This window comes from Triturus cristatus, chromosome 4_2 (assembly GCF_964204655.1).
Source record: "Triturus cristatus chromosome 4_2, aTriCri1.1, whole genome shotgun sequence".
Classification (NCBI taxonomy): Eukaryota; Metazoa; Chordata; class Amphibia; order Caudata; family Salamandridae; genus Triturus; species Triturus cristatus.
Window position 1 is genome coordinate 517,442,267 of NC_140586.1, and position 17,291 is coordinate 517,459,557.

The 17,291-nt window shown below is 43.4% G+C and overlaps 1 protein-coding gene across 1 annotated transcript in view; it reads left to right on the plus strand.

The window, feature by feature from the left end:
- Nucleotides 1-16,248, plus strand: part of HS2ST1 (heparan sulfate 2-O-sulfotransferase 1) — a 337,601-nt gene extending 321,353 nt beyond the window's left edge. The window contains exons 5-7 of the mRNA XM_085602124.1: nt 111-208; nt 4,853-5,010; nt 12,979-16,248. Coding sequence (XP_085458250.1) covers nt 111-208; nt 4,853-5,010; nt 12,979-13,199 — 477 coding nt within the window. The 3' untranslated portion in view covers nt 13,200-16,248. The remainder of the gene's footprint in view (nt 1-110; nt 209-4,852; nt 5,011-12,978) is intronic.
- The last annotated feature ends 1,043 nt before the right edge of the window (nt 16,249-17,291 follow it).

Genomic DNA, 17,291 nt, shown 5'->3' on the forward strand with positions numbered 1-17,291 from the left:
GGTGCCAATGTGCCACCTTGTATTCCTAACTTGGCATCTCCCGGGGCCCGCCCGTGAGCAGCTGATGGCATTGCGATGTACCTCACAGAGTGCCTTTGTCTTCCTTCCAGACCTTTGACGAGTGCGTGGCAGCTGGCGGCTCCGACTGCGCCCCGGAGAAGCTCTGGCTTCAGATCCCGTTCTTCTGCGGCCACAGCTCCGAGTGCTGGTAGGAAACACGGCGCTTATCGTCCGCATCAAGGCTGTTGTCGCCACAACCTGTGTTTAACAAGTCTAAATGTGTCCTGCAGCGTGAGACATTAAGAAAGAATGCCGGGCCTCGTATCGCAGCACGCAGCTAAGTGATTTCTGCCTTTTCATGTTATCTCCTCCGAGCACTTAAAGGATTTGTTCGCTTGTTCCAGTGAGCTGTGCATTTTAAATGGCATTTATTACTCATGCTGTAGGTCATGCTTGCAGTGCTGTGGGTCCATTAGAACCAAGCTTCGAATTTTCCAGATTTTGTCCAAGGTGCTTAGAGATGATGATTAATGTATTTAAACATTTTGAATTATGCCTCCTGTGCTGAATGTTTGCAGTTCCACAATTTCGGTTTAAGAAAAGGATAGTTCATATTACCCAGTGGCCATTTACACTATTCATAGCAGAGGTGGAACTTTTCTGTCCGATTTTAGGACTTACTAGCTGCCCCATGGCTGCATGTTCTGCCTTTTTAATGAACAGTACCTCAAAAGGTGACCCCCAGTAGAGGGCCCAGTCAACAAGTTTGCATTCTGTACTTACCTTGTTCGTGAGCTTGTGTCCTGATTATGAGGTGTAACGAATCACTTAACTATTCCCTTCCTGCCCATCTCAAACAGTTTGATGCAGTATGCAAATATTACTGGTGCAAATCACATTCTTGCACTTTGGAGGTGACTTTATCTCCCTTTTTGATTATTGTGATGTTCCCATGTCTCGGGTGAGTTGCCGTGGGCAACCTTCGCTCACTTGCTGCACTTCCTTTCACTTGTATGATGGCGTCTTCCCTCACTTGCTGTGAATGTTCCCTCTCTAGGGGTGAGATGGATCTTATGGCAGGGTCAGTTAGGAGCTGGAGAAGAAAATCCCTCCCTCCAGCTGGTGCGAGTGTCTTCTACTGGATCCCAAAGACCAACAACACCTTGTGACCCTGCAGTGTGCTGGACCCAAAGCATCACTGCTTGCAACATTATTATTTTTTTATTTTATTTGGGGAGTCTTTCATAGCGCAACTAGAGCGTTTTACATGAGCACCAGTTGTGTTACAGACACACACATGCATTTTTGTTAGGCACGGGGAGAATACGTGATTTGCCAAGAATCACAGGTTGTTGAGCATCCGGGCCGAGACTCTAACCTGGTTCCCAGCTTCGAGGTCAACCAGCCTAGCAGTTAGGCCACATCCTCATTATGGCAGTGTGGGGCCCCCACTGCATCAAGAACACATGATGAGGTAAAGGTTGGATGAGGGCTGTGCCTCTTTGCTACACCACAGGACTGACAGGGCAGAGTTCTGCTAGTGTCATCCTGGTTTTCAATGTGATCGGTTGTTGCTAGTATATGCCAAAGGATCAGACAATGCTTGGGAGCTTATTGTGCCATTAGCATGGTTCTCTCTTGGTCGGTGCACAGATACCACCATCCAGGTAGCATTCAATGTGCCACGGCCGGTATGGCCAACAGGGTGATTCTCAGTATACTAGGTTGCAGCTAGTGCTGTGAGGGTGCTTATCAAGATTAGCAACATCATAGCATTTTGAGACTATGTGGTGGTTCTTTCTTTCCCCTTAACTCTCTCTTCAATGTGAGCTCTTTAATGCAGCAAGCATCGATGGCCCTACTGTTAGTGGCAACAGCCGCAGGGAGAGGCCAGAATACTACTTCCATGTTTTGGCACCAGCTCCCATCATCTGCTGCCACAGAGGGAGAAGGTACTGGTAATCTCGCTACTAAATAATTTGTTTGTTAAAAAATCTGGGTCCTGACATTCTGCGGGTGGTAGAGAGAAGTGAAGCAGTTGATGCTTATGAAAAAAAGCAGACTGTAGCGGGTGAGTGCATATCAGGCCCTGCTCTGTGTCCGACTGAATGCTAGGTCTCTTGAAGGCTACCAGGGATAGGAAGAGATGCCAGGAGTAGTAGCAAGAACGAATAGATGCCACCAGAGAAGAGGAGATGGCAAAACCTTAAGGGGGGGGGGGGAAAGTTATTGAAGAAAGACCACAATTTGAAGACTTTATGGGGGAGTGAGAGATCGCCTGGGAGAGAAAATGGTTAATACAGTAATGTGAAGGCCATAGGTGAGAGTAAGCTTGGATTGTGAAAGGCTACCAGGGTGGAAAGAAGAGTTTGAATGGTAGGAAATGACCCTGGTGAACAGAAAGGAAGATCTGTGAGTGAGAGATGAAAACTGCCTATGAGGCAGATTCTCCAAGAATGATTAGTGAACAGGCCAACTGTAGGAGAGCTAATCCGTGGTGACCACCAAGTTAGTGAGGATATCACCGGAGGAATGGGGGAGCCTTTTTCAGGATAGGACCGGTGAGAAGAGTCTATTAACTCTGAGATTACACCAAAGGAGAGGATAGATGAGGCCAGACGCATGTATAGCAGCCCCCAAAGCCCAAACTCTAACGAAGGCTGCTACATTCTGTCCTCCTCATCCCATCAGGGAGTGTCCACCACTGTGAGTGTAGATGGGGTGAGAGCAGACAAGTTACACTCCTCTGCCCCTCTGTGCCCTTTATTTATTGTTGCCAATCTCTCTGTCCCATCACTTAGGGGCAGGCTTGTCGCAGAAGTTCCTTTATGTCGCAGAGGGTTCCTAGCCGTAAAAAGAAAGCTGGACAATTCAGAAAGTTATCCCACCCTACCCCACTCCACTGTCATGCTGACAGCCAGTGGGTAACTATGTGGCTGACTGGAAGTAGTGACAGAGCGAAGATTTTCCCGCACCTGCTCAGTCACAACTGTGCTCTCCATGTGAACCCTCCCTCAGCTCAAAGTATCGGCAAATGGCATCTGTAACTTGCAGCACATGGACAAAATAGACATAAACTGAGCTGTCTGTCATGAATATTGATTGGTGGTGACCCTATCTGGCAAACTTCAAATAAACTTATAATTGCTGGCATTGTGGGAACCCGAAGTAGTATTCCCACTGGCAAAAATTAATCTACCCTGTTCCAATAGATGATTGTCTTCTAAAATCAGACCCATAACTGCGCTTGACAGTCTTTAAATCCATTCACCAAAGCCAAACCTGCATCAGTGTCCCCTCTGAGGCAGGTGCTCAGCTTGCAAATCAGCAAGGCAGCCATTTGGCCGGTTTCAAGTCATTTGGAGAAATTGGTCCCTTTTCTTCTGGGAGTGATGCTTCCTTTGGTGAAGCAATCCTGCAGAGTTCACATGCTTATTTCCTCTTCCTGACTGTGCGTCGCCTTCTTCCCAGTGAGTTTGTGTTGGGAAATGTATTTTAGCAAGTTAATAAAAAAAAAAAATTAAAAAAGAATAACACGTAAGAAAAATGTTCCTCATGATGGACCCCTGCAGGTCCTTACTCACCTTACTTCATAACAAATGCCTGCTCCGCGAATCTGTTCTGCTTCCATCCGATACCTAGCCTGAGGTAGAGACAAGCTGCAGTAATGTCCAGGAGGAGAGCAATGGAGTACCCTCTTCTCTGAATGCCACATGTTCCATAATGTATACAAAATAGCATCTCTTTGAAGTTTAGGCAACTAGTCTGAGGTCCTCATGAGATCTGGCACCGAGGTGTTGAAATTTTATTTTCAGTGTTAATTTCCGCCTATAAACAAGTTTTGGCTACAAAATGTGGCAAACCATGCAGATTTTCTTGATTACTGCACCAAATCCATATGTACCAGTATTTTCCAGGCACATTTACCCAACTAAACTTCGGCTGGTGTTCCTAGATGCGATAAAATCATCCCATGTATGCAATAACAGGAGTTAGGGTAAATATCTGAATTGTACGGGGCACTCCTAATGAAGGAAGCTGAAATATCTCTAGATCAGTGGTTCTTAACCTTTTCACTTCCGTGGGCCCCACTGGAACCTGGGAACCCCCACTGAATCATTATTGAAATTCCAGGGCCGACAATGAGCCAGGCTTGGAAGCGGGTCCCCAACCTAAACGTTTTCAATGATTTGAACTGCAAAACAGTACTCTAAGAACACAGAAACAAGCATATGTCAAACAAACACAGAAATTATATAAATACATACACGGTAGCACATTTTATTCAATTTGCAAACAAATCTAAAAAAAATTTAAACCTTAATTTTGATTGGAAGGTTGAAGCGTTTCTAAATTCAATTGAGGCCACTCCAAGTCCATGCTAAATTCTGTTGGATCACGCTTGCCCTGCTCCTGCTGATCAATCTGAGGATACTCATTTAATTTTTTTGCCTCCAATTTCATATTCTTTCACATTTGTAGAGTGTTTTAAAATTTTAAGTTGTAGAGTTTCCTTCTTTTTTATGAATCTGTCAAAATTATTTAATTTTCTAAGCAGCTTTACACCCCCAAGTAGGCTTTGAGGACTCCAGGGGTCCCTGCACCACATGCTAAGAACCACTGCTCTAGATTGATAAATGTTTCTTGCCATCTTGAAAAGGTAAACCTCACGGAAAGAATTGTGACGGCAAGCTTTGGTGTTTATCCAGAATCCATCGCAGGTGCTTTTTGAGAAGAACACATTTTGGTGAAGCTCGGAAACTTTCTCCCTCGCACAGTGATGTTTTTTTAAGACTGTACCTGGGTGCAATGTAAATGTACTCAATCTCTGTGGCTCTGTCCTTTTTTTCAGGAATGTGGGCAGCAGATGGGCGCTGGAACAAGCCAAATACAACTTAGTAAATGAATACTTTCTTGTCGGCGTCACGGAAGAGCTGGAAGACTTTGTCATGCTTTTAGAAGCCGCTTTGCCCCGTTTCTTTAGGGGTGCTACTGAACTCTACCGCTCTGGTAAGATTCATTTTCATTTACGTCCATTGAATTCGAGATGCATTAATTATTATCAAATGTCTCATTGAGCAATCCTTGCCTCTTTTGTCCATCCTTTTCTGTCCTGTGTGCTACTGAGTGACGTCACTTGCACCCCTTCCTTTAAGAGCACAAGACACATGTAGGGCTGGTTCCGTAAAAATGTAAACCAGTATGAGGGACCTGATCCATGGCCACAGAGCATTACTGCAAAACACCCTTTTTTGCTTCTCTTCTTGTTTCTTTACCTTGGGTTGTAGCTGCTCTCTGAGCCCTGTGAAATTTGTTCTTGGTGCTTTATGTGAGGAGGAATGAGTAGTGCTGATAAGTCTCGATAACATCTGTACTTGAGTTTATTTTGTGATTTGTGGCTTCGGCACAATGTCTGGTGCAGTACAGTGTCTCTTTAGTCCCATAAATGCTTTTATCTCAACAGCATAATGCACAATGCCACAAGCTCAAATGTAAATGGTCAACTCAGGCCCAAAGCAGTGTCTGAGACTGAGGTTACTGTACGCTAAAAAGAATGTAAAACAAGATTATAAATATGTTTAATTAAGTTATGTTAATAAACTTTGTAACCTGCATGCTCACTCTAGCGCAGAAAGGGAATGCTCTTTGGCCTGGAAGCCCTTTAGATCTGAAACTGATCTAGAATAACCAGATCTTCAGATTTGTCCAGATTAGGCGAAGAGAGCTAGTCTTGCATAATGAGTGGAAGTTTGTTCCAGTTATGTGCTGCTAGAGGGAGACAGACCAACCACATCTTTTAGAGTCGTATAGAGAGAACCCAGACAAATTGGAGATTGTCTCCTTCAGTGCTTCACTTTCAGAAGTCTGGAGATCGTGGTTCAAAATGCGTCAGCCAGACTCGTTCTCAATCTCCCCCCCCCCCCCCCCCCCTTAAAACCCGCACCTACACGCTCTTCACTGGCTAAGAAAGAGGATCCAATTCAAACCACTGGTCCTAGTGCTTAAAGCTCTGCATGGAAATGGCGACGTGTATCTTAAGAGGAGGCTTTCTACCTGTGCCCCTCCTAGGACATTACGGTCATCCTCTGGTCACCTAGCCACTGTCCCTAAAATCCACTGGGTCAGAATCTGTGAAAGATCTTAATGTTTTCTTGGTGCTAAAGCCTGGAATCAACTTCTGCTGGCACTTCGGCTCACCTTGGAACTCTCAATTTTCAGGAAGAAATTAAAAACTTGGCTATTTAGCAAATTAAGTAATACGTCCAGTTTTGCTATGTAGACAACTTTTTAGCTCTGGGACACTCCCCCCAAGTAGCCATGCGCTCCACAAATACCGTTTAAAAAACAACAAAAAAACAAAGCCAGTTTCTGAGAGGAAGAGTTGAGAAGGCTGATGAAAAAAGATTGTTGCTTAATTACAGAGGCCCTCCTGAAGTGCTATGTGGTTATAACATAGGAGTTTGCTTAGTACTCTTTTCTGGATTGGCAGCCAGTGTAAGTTGGGGGCATATCCTAGTCAGATTTGGGGGGGTGTGGATCTCAAATCTCCAGACTAAAAAAAACTGGGCTGAAGGGGTGAGATGACTAAGGTTGGGGTGGACATGAGGAACAGGGTTAGTACTGAATTGCATTATGCATGCCTCGGTCTAAAGTGGCACGGTGGGCAAAAAATAATGGGTTGAAATTCTACCCTGAGCAATTGCCGCTGGTTAAACAATTTGCAAGCATTCATTCCATCACCTTTTGGGTGTTTGATTGCCAGTAATATGCCTGAAAACTTGAGGCAGGAGCAGCTTTCTAAGCCTACTACTGGCAATGTTTGTGAACCTCAAAAAGTAGCTAAATAAGAATGACGTGAAAAACCGATACAGACTTAGCAAACACAACTTTGGTCCCAAATACTAATCCAAGAATGCCTTTGGGGGTGTCTCAGCTAAAAACCCTTCTCTGAAGCCATGTCCCTGCCCATCCTACCTGGGCCTGGCGGTTCTCCCTTGGAACTCATGACTACAGTCACATATACCACAACGGCCTGAAGTCTCTGCCCTGGGATTACTTTTTAAAAATGTATTTTTACTGCACACACTCTTCTTGATTTCTGCTACGAGAAGCCTTGATGGTAGAGTTGTCAAATGGTGCATGTAAGCAGCGTTTCATGTTTTCAGTCCTTGCTTTTTAAAAATCATTATATCAAATGACTGTCGACCCTATGAACTCAGTATAAGTTGCAAATGGAAGTGGGCGTACCAGCAAATTAACAGGGTGAGCAAGGTTCTAGTTTGGCTGTAAGAGTCAGTGCACGAGCCAAGCCACGAAAACATTCCTCATGTATATCGTGCAACAAAATAATGTAAAGATAAGATAGTCTCTTCAAAATTCCCAAAAGTTAATTTTTTTTAGCGTGGAAAGTGTTTCACTTTAGTACATCAGATTATATCTCTGCATAGGCAGAAAACATTAATGGATTTCCCTCAACGACAGTGCCATTAGGGAACTAAGAGGCAAGTCAGTAATCATGCAAATCCTAAACGTGTCCTAGATTTCCATTATAGATAAAGCAACATTATTGTCCAACAAAACAACATAAGAGGTGCTTGCACAATGCACATCCTGAACTCCAATATTTAAAAGTGCTCCCATGCATTATAATAAAGAAAAATGAGCCTCTGTGAAGTAAAATGCTTGCCTTAAATCACACAATGTGAACAAGCAGGGCAGCTGGTATTCACTAATGGTTATCCGATTTCACATTTTGTAATTCAACCCCCAGATGTATACAAGTCATTCTCTCACTCTCTCCTGTTTTACATCAAAGGTCACTCTTTTCTATTTTCTTGTTGCACAAGAGAAAACCCAACACAGACATAGCAGACCCAACTATTGGACCCCAGACCCAACTATCAAGCCAAGAATGCATGTATTTGGGGGGTGTCACATCCCCAACAGCCATCCCCCTACCCCCAAAGACACGCCCCTAACTGTAAGGATCTACGAAGGAGAGTACTTTGAAGTGCCCTGATGAGGTTGAGCAGTAATGCCTACATAGCCGTCATTGATGTAATCCAGACATCTGGCTACGAAGGCTTGAGTCACTAATTTATGGGACAACCAAGGAAATACTTTACGAAAATTTTGAGAATGCTGAAACAGAAGGTCGCCACAGTTGTGATTTGGTTAACAGATTGGTGTCCAGGATGAAGGCAAGATTTGTGGCCTGTTTGGTGGGCTGTGGGATGTCTCCCAGCTTCTTGGACCACCAGCTTTGTGCCCAACAGGAGATGTTATTGCCAAATTAAATTACCTCCATTTAATCCATGTTATTTAGGCAGTATGCACTCTGCATTATGCCTTATACAGGATGAAAAGTGTTTACGTCTATCAATTACATTTTCTGAAGTGGAAATTATGAGCTACATATGGTCTGCTTAGGAGACGATCTCAAAGCTTTATAATCCGATAATGTCTGCAAGAGGTGACATTTAGAGTTTAAATAGGTTATGGCTCAAAGAGAAACCCCGAGAAACAATGCACTTCACCCTGGCAGGATCAGAAGCAAACAATTTAAGGAGAACTGAGTGATCTTTCGGGTAGAATGGACAGAAGGCAGGTGCACCTAAGACTGGGCATTTGTTTGCGCTCCGTTTTGCATCGGCATACTATAAACAAACCCTCAATTTTTACTATATCCTCAGTCACCTACAATAGGGAAAACAAAGGTGTACTGCAGGCAGTAATTCAAGAACAGTTCACAAACCATGGCCCTCATCGCCGCCACAGACTACATCAGATCCCTTCTGGACAACGGGGAAACAGCGGCCCTCATCCTCCTGGACCTCTCCGCAGCGTTCGACACTGTCTGCCACCGCACCCTAGTGCAACGCCTGGACAGCACCGGAATCCAGGACAAGGCCCTGAAGTGGATCATCTCGTTCCTCGCCGGAAGAACCCAAAGAGTCCGCCTCCCCCTGTTCCGGTCAGCGGCCACCGAAGTCATCTGCAGCGTTCCACAGGGATCATCGCTCAGCCCCACCCTCTTCAACGTCTACATGCGCCCCCTCGCAGCCATCGCACGCCAACACAACCTCAAGATCATCACATACGCCGACGACACCCAGCTGATCCTCTCCCTCACCAACGACCCGGACACCGCCAGAGCCAGCCTACACGAAGGGATGAAAGACGTCGCCGAATGGATGAAGAACAGCCGCCTGAAACTGAACTCAGGCAAAACGGAGGTCCTCATCCTGGGATCATCACCCTCCGCCTGGGACGACTCCTGGTGGCCCCGGACGACTCCTGGTGGCCCCCTGCCCTGGGCACCACCCCCATGCCAACGGACCACGCACGCAACCTAGGCTTCATCCTGGACTCCTCCCTCTCGATGACCAGACAAGTCAACGCCGTCTCGTCTTCATGTTTCAACACCCTGCGCATGCTTCGAAAGATCTTTCGATGGATCCCCACAGAGACCAGGAAGACGGTCACCCAGGCACTCGTCACCAGCCGGCTGGACTACGGGAACACCCTCTACGCCGGTACCACCGCCAAACTCCAGAGGAAACTCCAACGAATCCAGAACGCCTCAGCACGACTCGTCCTGGACATCCCCCGCCACAACCACATCTCCGGACACCTGAGTGACCTGCACTGGCTCCCCGTCATCAAGAGGATCACGTTCAGACTCCTCACCCACGCACACAAGGCCCTCCACGACCTGGGACCCGAGCTCCTCAACACCCGCCTGACCTTCCACACACCCACCCGCCAACTCCGCTCCGCCAAACTCTCTCTCGCCGCCGTTCCACGCATCCGCAGAGCCACCGCCGGAGGAAGATCCTTCTCCCACCTGGCAGCCAAGACATGGAACTCCCTCCCCATCCACCTCCGGACTACCCAGGACCACCTCGCCTTCAGGAAGCAACTCAAGACCTGGCTGTTCGAGCAGTAACGCCCCCCCCCCCCCCAGCGCCTTGAGACCCTACGAGTGAGTAGTGCGCTATACAAATGACAATGATTGATTGAAATTACTGGTTCATTTAAGGACTTGTTTCTGGTTGGGCTAGGAATCTGCCTGCTTTTCTAGTTCACCTGGAGTGTGATATTGTGCATTTTGTAGCCCAGTTTCATTGTGCAGATTTCATCCTATTCACGTTTTGACAGCCTTTTTTCTTTTTATGTAACTCTGGTTGCAGCCATATCACAGTCCATCGTTATTTTGCTCTGGAATCAAGCAATACCTGGCTTATGAGCCCTGACTGTGGCGAAACCGGTCCTGGGTTGCTTGTATTCCAGTCAGCGAGGACCTGGCCAGGCAGTTCGGTCTGGACTGTTCCCTCTGGGGCAATTTCAAGACTGATTTGCATATGACTGGGTCTAAACTAAGGTGATGTGTGCAACATAACGATGGACTGGGATGCGGCCCGAGCAATTACCGGTGGGCGAGATTAATTCATGCATTCCTTCCATCACTTTTTTGTATACGTTCATCTATCAATAATTTTGACCAAAAAAGAATGCTTTTTGTAATTGCAAAAATAAATCGGATTCTAAGCTTCCAGATTGTTAAACAACATTAGGCAGTACTTGCCATATCCTTAGGTGGTTAGAAGCAGTTGTTTGCACACTCAAGCTGGAAGCCTTGTTCCAAGTTTTCAGTGATATAGACCAATGTGCTCGCTTTATTTGCCTTCTCCATCTAGGTAAAGTATGTGTTGTTTCAGGTGCATCCACCACTTTCTATTGCCTCGGTCTCACGTTTACATCACATTGCACAAATGTGCGCAGAGAAATTTGGTGACAAAACCGTGCACAGTCCTTGATTGTGTTTCCTACGCTAGCAAAAATAAATTCTGGAACGAAGTGTCTACAGTGGTGATGTCATTAATCTCTTTTGTCTGGCAATTACATGTCCATCAGCACTCCGCTACTATCAGTGTATGTTAGAAAAGTCTCGCAGAATTACCAGGGTGGTGCTATCCACCTTTGCTGACTGGAGTGGGCCCCAGGATTGAAGTCAATTGTAGAAATAATATATGTTTTATGAGTTGGCATACTTTACAAAATCTATCCGTGGTTTGCGGATCTCCAAACTCCAGATTAATTGATAGAAGACCGTGCTGAAAAGATTTGGAAATATCGATTTCTCTTTGGGCCTCTAATGCAGGAGTATGTCTCGCTAGTCTGATCGCTACCACAAGATGATGTTTGAGGGGATGCATCACAGGAGTATATTACTGAGATACCTCACCTCTTGGGACTCCTGGTTATTGACCTTCATGTTCTATGGCTTTTTCCAAGAGATTTGGGTTAAAAGTAAACATCACCTTTTCAGACAAGCAGCATGATTAACAATTAGCACACTGTATACATATCCTTTTGTGCACCTAAAGGAGTTAATTAAGGATGACCGCTCTCAGCTGAGGATTGAGAGACAGGATACGTCTTTGGAAACGAAATTGAGATTCTTCTTCTGGAAATTTTTTTTTTTTTTTTTTTTTTTTTTTTGGTTTTTTTTTGTTTCCCTTTAATGTTGTTCTTTCTCACAGGAACATGTATGTGCGGTAGTTTACCAGAGTATCTTACCTATATTTTTTGGAGGGACACACTATAATTATGGATTTGTTGTAAGCATGTTAAGTTCAGAACAAGTCTGTGAGTGGATACGGGAGATCAAGAGCGAGCGAAGGCAAGACAGACATTGTATGCATAAAATGGGTGGGAAGAAGCCTGCCTTACTTCCTCTTAGCCCTGTGCACGGTTGTATGCATGAAGCAGTAAGCCAGAACACCATTGAAGAGTGGGATGAGTGGGCTTTGCGAAAGAGCAGGGACAGGCGTAAAGCATTGGTAGTTTCTGAAATAGTCTGAGAAGAGGAAACAGAAGCAACATAATTGTAACTATTAACTAAAATACGTTGGCTGAGGATAGGAGATGGAGAAGGTCTAAGTTGGTCAATGAATAAGTAAAGAATGGAAGACGACAGATAATGGAAAGTGAACAACCCTAACAGTACAAAGCAACTGCTAAAGTCGAAGGAGAGTAGACCAGAACTTCAACTCTAAAGACAGCATAGTCTAGAAAGATTACATGACCTGAATGTTAAAGCGAAATAGACAATGGACATATTTGCCAGAAGTGAAGGTTAAAAATGATGCTGTAAAATGCGGAGCAGAAGGCAAGTAGGAAAAACTTTCCAAAGAATTATCTTGATGGAAGTCCAGGATAACAAAAGTGATTCCATAAAGATACTGAAAGGAGGCACAATGATGGTCAAATATACTAATGTGTGTAAATATGACTGCCGTGGATAGGATCTGTGGAGCATGGAGTAGGATTCCTTTTCAAACGGTATAATGGCCTATAAAATGAGAAAGTCAGTGATCTGGAAAGAACAAAGACATTTAAGAAGTGTTGTGTTTTTATTCAAGTCCTTGGTCCTTGCCCTGGTCCAAACAGCACCGCTTGATCAAAAAACTGAAAGTGGCGCAGTGCTAAGACCTGTTTCAAAGATCCAGTTGGATCTCTGCTGTTAATCGTTTCTGCAGGCTGGTTTGCTTTCACTACCCTAGGTCATATAGACCATCCAGGCCTTGACAGGTCCTTTGATTGCTGGTGTTAGATTGCAACAGTACATTTATTTATTTCGGTCCTAGTTGATCTTTGTGTGACTTCCAACTAAAATGGAGATACAAATTTTAGCTAAAGTATTTGACCTGGTCTGTCGCTAGGGCCCCAGCTGTCTGAGAGGGTTGTTAAGTACCCCTGTGAGGAAGCTACAATTCTATTTTACTCCATCTGTCTGGTTATCCCACTAATAACACAAATGTACATACATTTTGCATTATCTTTTTATATTCGTTTATTTAGTTTGCTGTCTCGCCTAAAGTTACTACTTCTGTATGAAATGTACTATAAATGGATTACCTGTGTGAGAGGTTAATCTTCGATCAAAACAAACCTATGCCTTTTACCTTTTAGGAAAGAAATCTCATCTAAGAAAAACTACAGAAAAAAAGCTCCCGACAAAAGAAACCACAGCCAAACTGCAGCAGTCCGACATCTGGAAAATGGAGAACGAGTTCTACGAGTTTGCATTGGAGCAGTTCCAGTTCATCCGGGCACATGCGGTCCGGGAGAAAGATGGCGAACTTTACATTTTGGCACAGAACTTTTTCTATGAAAAGATTTACCCTAAATAACCCAAGGAGCAAGGAACTCTGTTAGGCTAATGAACTAAACTTTGGTCACGTGGTTTTATTATTTTTTCACTCAACAATAACTCGAATGCTGGTTTATGTTTGAGGTGGTTTGCTATTGCACTGTGGTAAGATGTGCGGTACGCCAAGGGAGAGGGATCTAACAGATGCTGTCGATCAAGTTCTCCTAACAAATCCCTCTGGTCACAATTAATGTCCATCACCTGAAGAAGTCTACATTTCAGTTACAAAGCTGCAGCACACAACAGCTCTACTGTAAATTCTGCAGTCAACAGATGTCAACAAACTGTTCTGGTGCCGCTGTGGTTCTCCCAGCAGCTGATTTTCCTGCAGATGTACGTGAAGACGAACCCATTTTTTTGATCTTATTCATAGATTTCGGCTGTATACAATTACGATTATTTATAGTGTTATGAAATAGTCAACATCGGTGCTTTTTTTATTTTCTGTGAAATGACATCACGTGAAAAAAGTTGGAACGTTAAATCATGTTACTGAACCAATCTATGGTTGCAGCTGTGGGACTTCCCCATATTTACATGGGGGATGTGTTATTAGAAATAATTCGTGGCACTGATGTTCAAGGCGCAAATAGAGAAATAGGGCAACACGATTTGCAACTGAAGCGACCCTCCCCGGCCCCAATATCGTTTCCCTTGTCCACCCCATTTAATAGAGTCTAGATAAGTCTAAAAATCGTGTTTGTTTCTGCTGCAGTATAGGTAACGGCTGCAAGCACACACCAAAAAAAATGCCACAGAGCTTCAGTCTGCCTAAGAATTGTTTCTAATAAATGTATATTCTACTGGTTGACACATGTTTCATATTTTAAATGAGGATCTGAGGTCTGGCTAAGGGTTTCCTATATTTGAAATGTGTGTTGTTTATAACAAGGTGCTTTGCGATGTATCTTAAATTACATTTTCAAAATGCTGTAAATAAAGCGTCACTCGTGTACTTGGACCAAAAGGTAAGAAAATATCAAGCTGCAATAGTTTTCACAGGTTTTGGTTACGTGGGGGGAAAAATACAGCATTTTTTCTTTTTCAATTAAGTTTAAAGATGCTGTCCCTGAACGACATTTCAATGATTAACTGTTCATTTTCTGCGCCAAATCAGGTTATTGCAGAATCACATCTCAAAGAATGTATCTAATCCTTTCCTGTGTCACTTTTGCAGTAAAATGGTTCCAAATGAATTAATATTGTACATTTATTAGGATAAAACACATTTGGGACAGTTGTCATTGTGCAGCACCTGTATGGCATGAGGGACGTTCACACTCAAGTAAACATCTTGGGGTCCAAGGTGTCCCATTTTAGATGATTAAGTCTTTTTTCTGACAGTGGTTGGTACAGAGATTTATTGTGGTCTAATCCATTTTATGCTGAACAATTTGATCTATTCAAAACCACATGTCCTGTCCTCATGTTGCTGCGTCCATGTAGCTGTCATAAATGGATCCAATACACACTACACATGTAAAGCTTGGAAGGTTTGCAGACACATCAAATGCCTTGAGAGGTTTCAAGAAGTGTAATTACTAAATATTTCTAAAGCCGCAGGAACCTATCTAGTGCAAGTTGGACTCCTCAACACTGAAAGGGTTTCCTGGTGTATCCTCAAGTTGTCAAATTTTGAAATGTAAGTTTTTTTTAGTCAAGAAATGCTTTTGAAAATGGGTCACCCAGCCCTAATGTTCACAGTTTGGTAATATTTGGTGTCATTTCTGGCAGTAAGTTCATAATTCTGCGACTCTTAATCTCTAAATGTACGCGGCGAGCATCCGTATTCTCCCGCAACAATGAGCATTCAGTCAAATACTTAATTAGCACGCACAACTATCCTTGTTTTTACCTCTTTAAACAGTTTACATAGTAAACGTGAAACGTTCATGTCGTTATGTTATTACAACATATCAAAAATCCCTCCCATTTTTTAAGTGGTTTCATCTAATTCTGTAGTTAGACGTTCATTTGCCCCAGTTTTCTTAATGCACTCCAATATCTTTTCTGTTGAATCCTGATTCAAAAGTGAATCTACATTCACATTTTGAAATGGGGAGCAACTGGACGCACTGAGGGCTGACAAAATCATATTCCGTAGCCTCGTCACAGTAGACCAGATGGTCAGATTTGCTTTTCTTACTGATTCCTCTGTCCTATTATCAACATATCATCAGCTACCCAAAACACTACTATGATGTACCCTAAAATTGCAGGTGAAAATTGTTCCAGATTGAATGTCTGGTACTCTGAATAGGGAATAACACGTATTAAAGAGCATGTTATTCCCTTTTGCGATTTGGCAACCATTCATATCCACTATTTCGCCCTGCAATTTGCATCAAGTTTCACTTACTGCAAGTCACCGGAGCACATGCTCACAGCCTTTAACATATTTTCTGATCCTGTTTCGGGTGGAAACAAGAGGTTCTCCCCAAAATGGGATTTTCTGTCCCATTGTGAGATGGGCACAAGCAGTGTAGTTTACAGGGAACAAATACTCTGAGACTGACAATCCTCATAAAACCAAAACTATTCGGAGCACAGATTTAGAAACAAGTACGTTTTTTTTAGGGGACAGCAACAAGATATATTCCTAAATTAAATTTCCTCCTCTGTTTCACGATGATGCTACAAACTGAGCTATTCCACTCTTGCTACTTTCGAAATGTAATATTCTCTGAGTTTTCAAAGCTAAATAGTAGGTGTTGCTTTGTAAAATTCATACTCGCACCTCCAGATGGTAGCTTAATATTGAGATGAAATTCCTTGTTAAGGGTTGCCTAACAGCACATGATGTGTAAAAGCCCCTTTTACTCTGAGCATTTCAGTGCATGTTATTTCCCATTTTATTTACCAGCCATCCGGTTGAAACTCTTTGATACAGACCTTACTTTGAAGAGGGTAATAAACCTGTGTCCTGTAATAAGCTTTAAATGTATATTTTGAAGAAATTGCTTTTTCAAATGTTGTACGAATTCTGCCGCTATTTAATTGTTTTTATTATAAAAGGGGTTATCAATTTGTTTTTTGTGTTTCTTTGACATAAGCCCAACTTGCATAGATCTGCTATCCACTTTTATTTCTGTAGCCAATCAACCTTGTGTCAAGGACTGAAACAAACTTTCATTAGCTGAAAAAATGACTTCCAGTAGTGCTGGTCTAACATATGCAATTGGGAGTCCTCAGTCTTTACACTATCCTATAATCACTCTTCCAACACTTTTTTTTTCCATCCCACATGACTAGACCCTGGAGCACTGGGCGGTGTGCCAGAGAGATTTTTCAATCGCACGCAAAGCCTTCGATTTTAGTGGTCTTAAGTTTGCTTAACCTCCAGTCAGATGGAAAGTCAGTGAAAGCATAGAAAAATGTGCCTAAACCTACATTTTACCCAAATCAAACTTCAGTGGCTCAAGAACAATAGTAAATATTGATGTCCTATTGTCAACCGTTCTCTTTGTTTTTTTTGGGGGGTGTTTTTTTTGCCAAGTGGGCACCATGTGGTTTTCCTGGCGCCACTCAGTAAAATTTTGTTTTTGTGAAGCAAACTCCCAGTGAAGCGACCCCCACTTACTGGGAATTTCTCCCTGTTCATTAGGGTCATTGATTGATTTCCTTACCCAATACTGCGATGCTTTGCATTGCCATCCCTGGCTGTATTATAGTAATTAGCAATGTCCTGGCAGTCCATTGGAGGATAGACTTTCGGATCAAGGGTTTCCTACGGCAGAGGCATCCCAGGCCATCCAAGGCTCTGCTATCTGAAACTCTTTAGTTCCCATCCCTCTAAATGGGTTTGTAAACCACAAGTTTAATTGGCAGGGCATAAACCAAACAAAGTGATGTTTGGAGAATGTAATTAAACTGGAATATTGCAAGAGTAAGAATAAGGTAGCCATTGTCCTTGATGACCCAGCCGTAACTGAAATGAAAACATGTGCTACAGCATGGCACATGATGCTTAATGGATGCACCACTTCTAATCAAGTAACTAAATTGTCAAAGTTAGTAAGTATGCTGTCTGATGGTGCAATCACTGTAGGCCATTGTTGTGAAGTCTGTATTT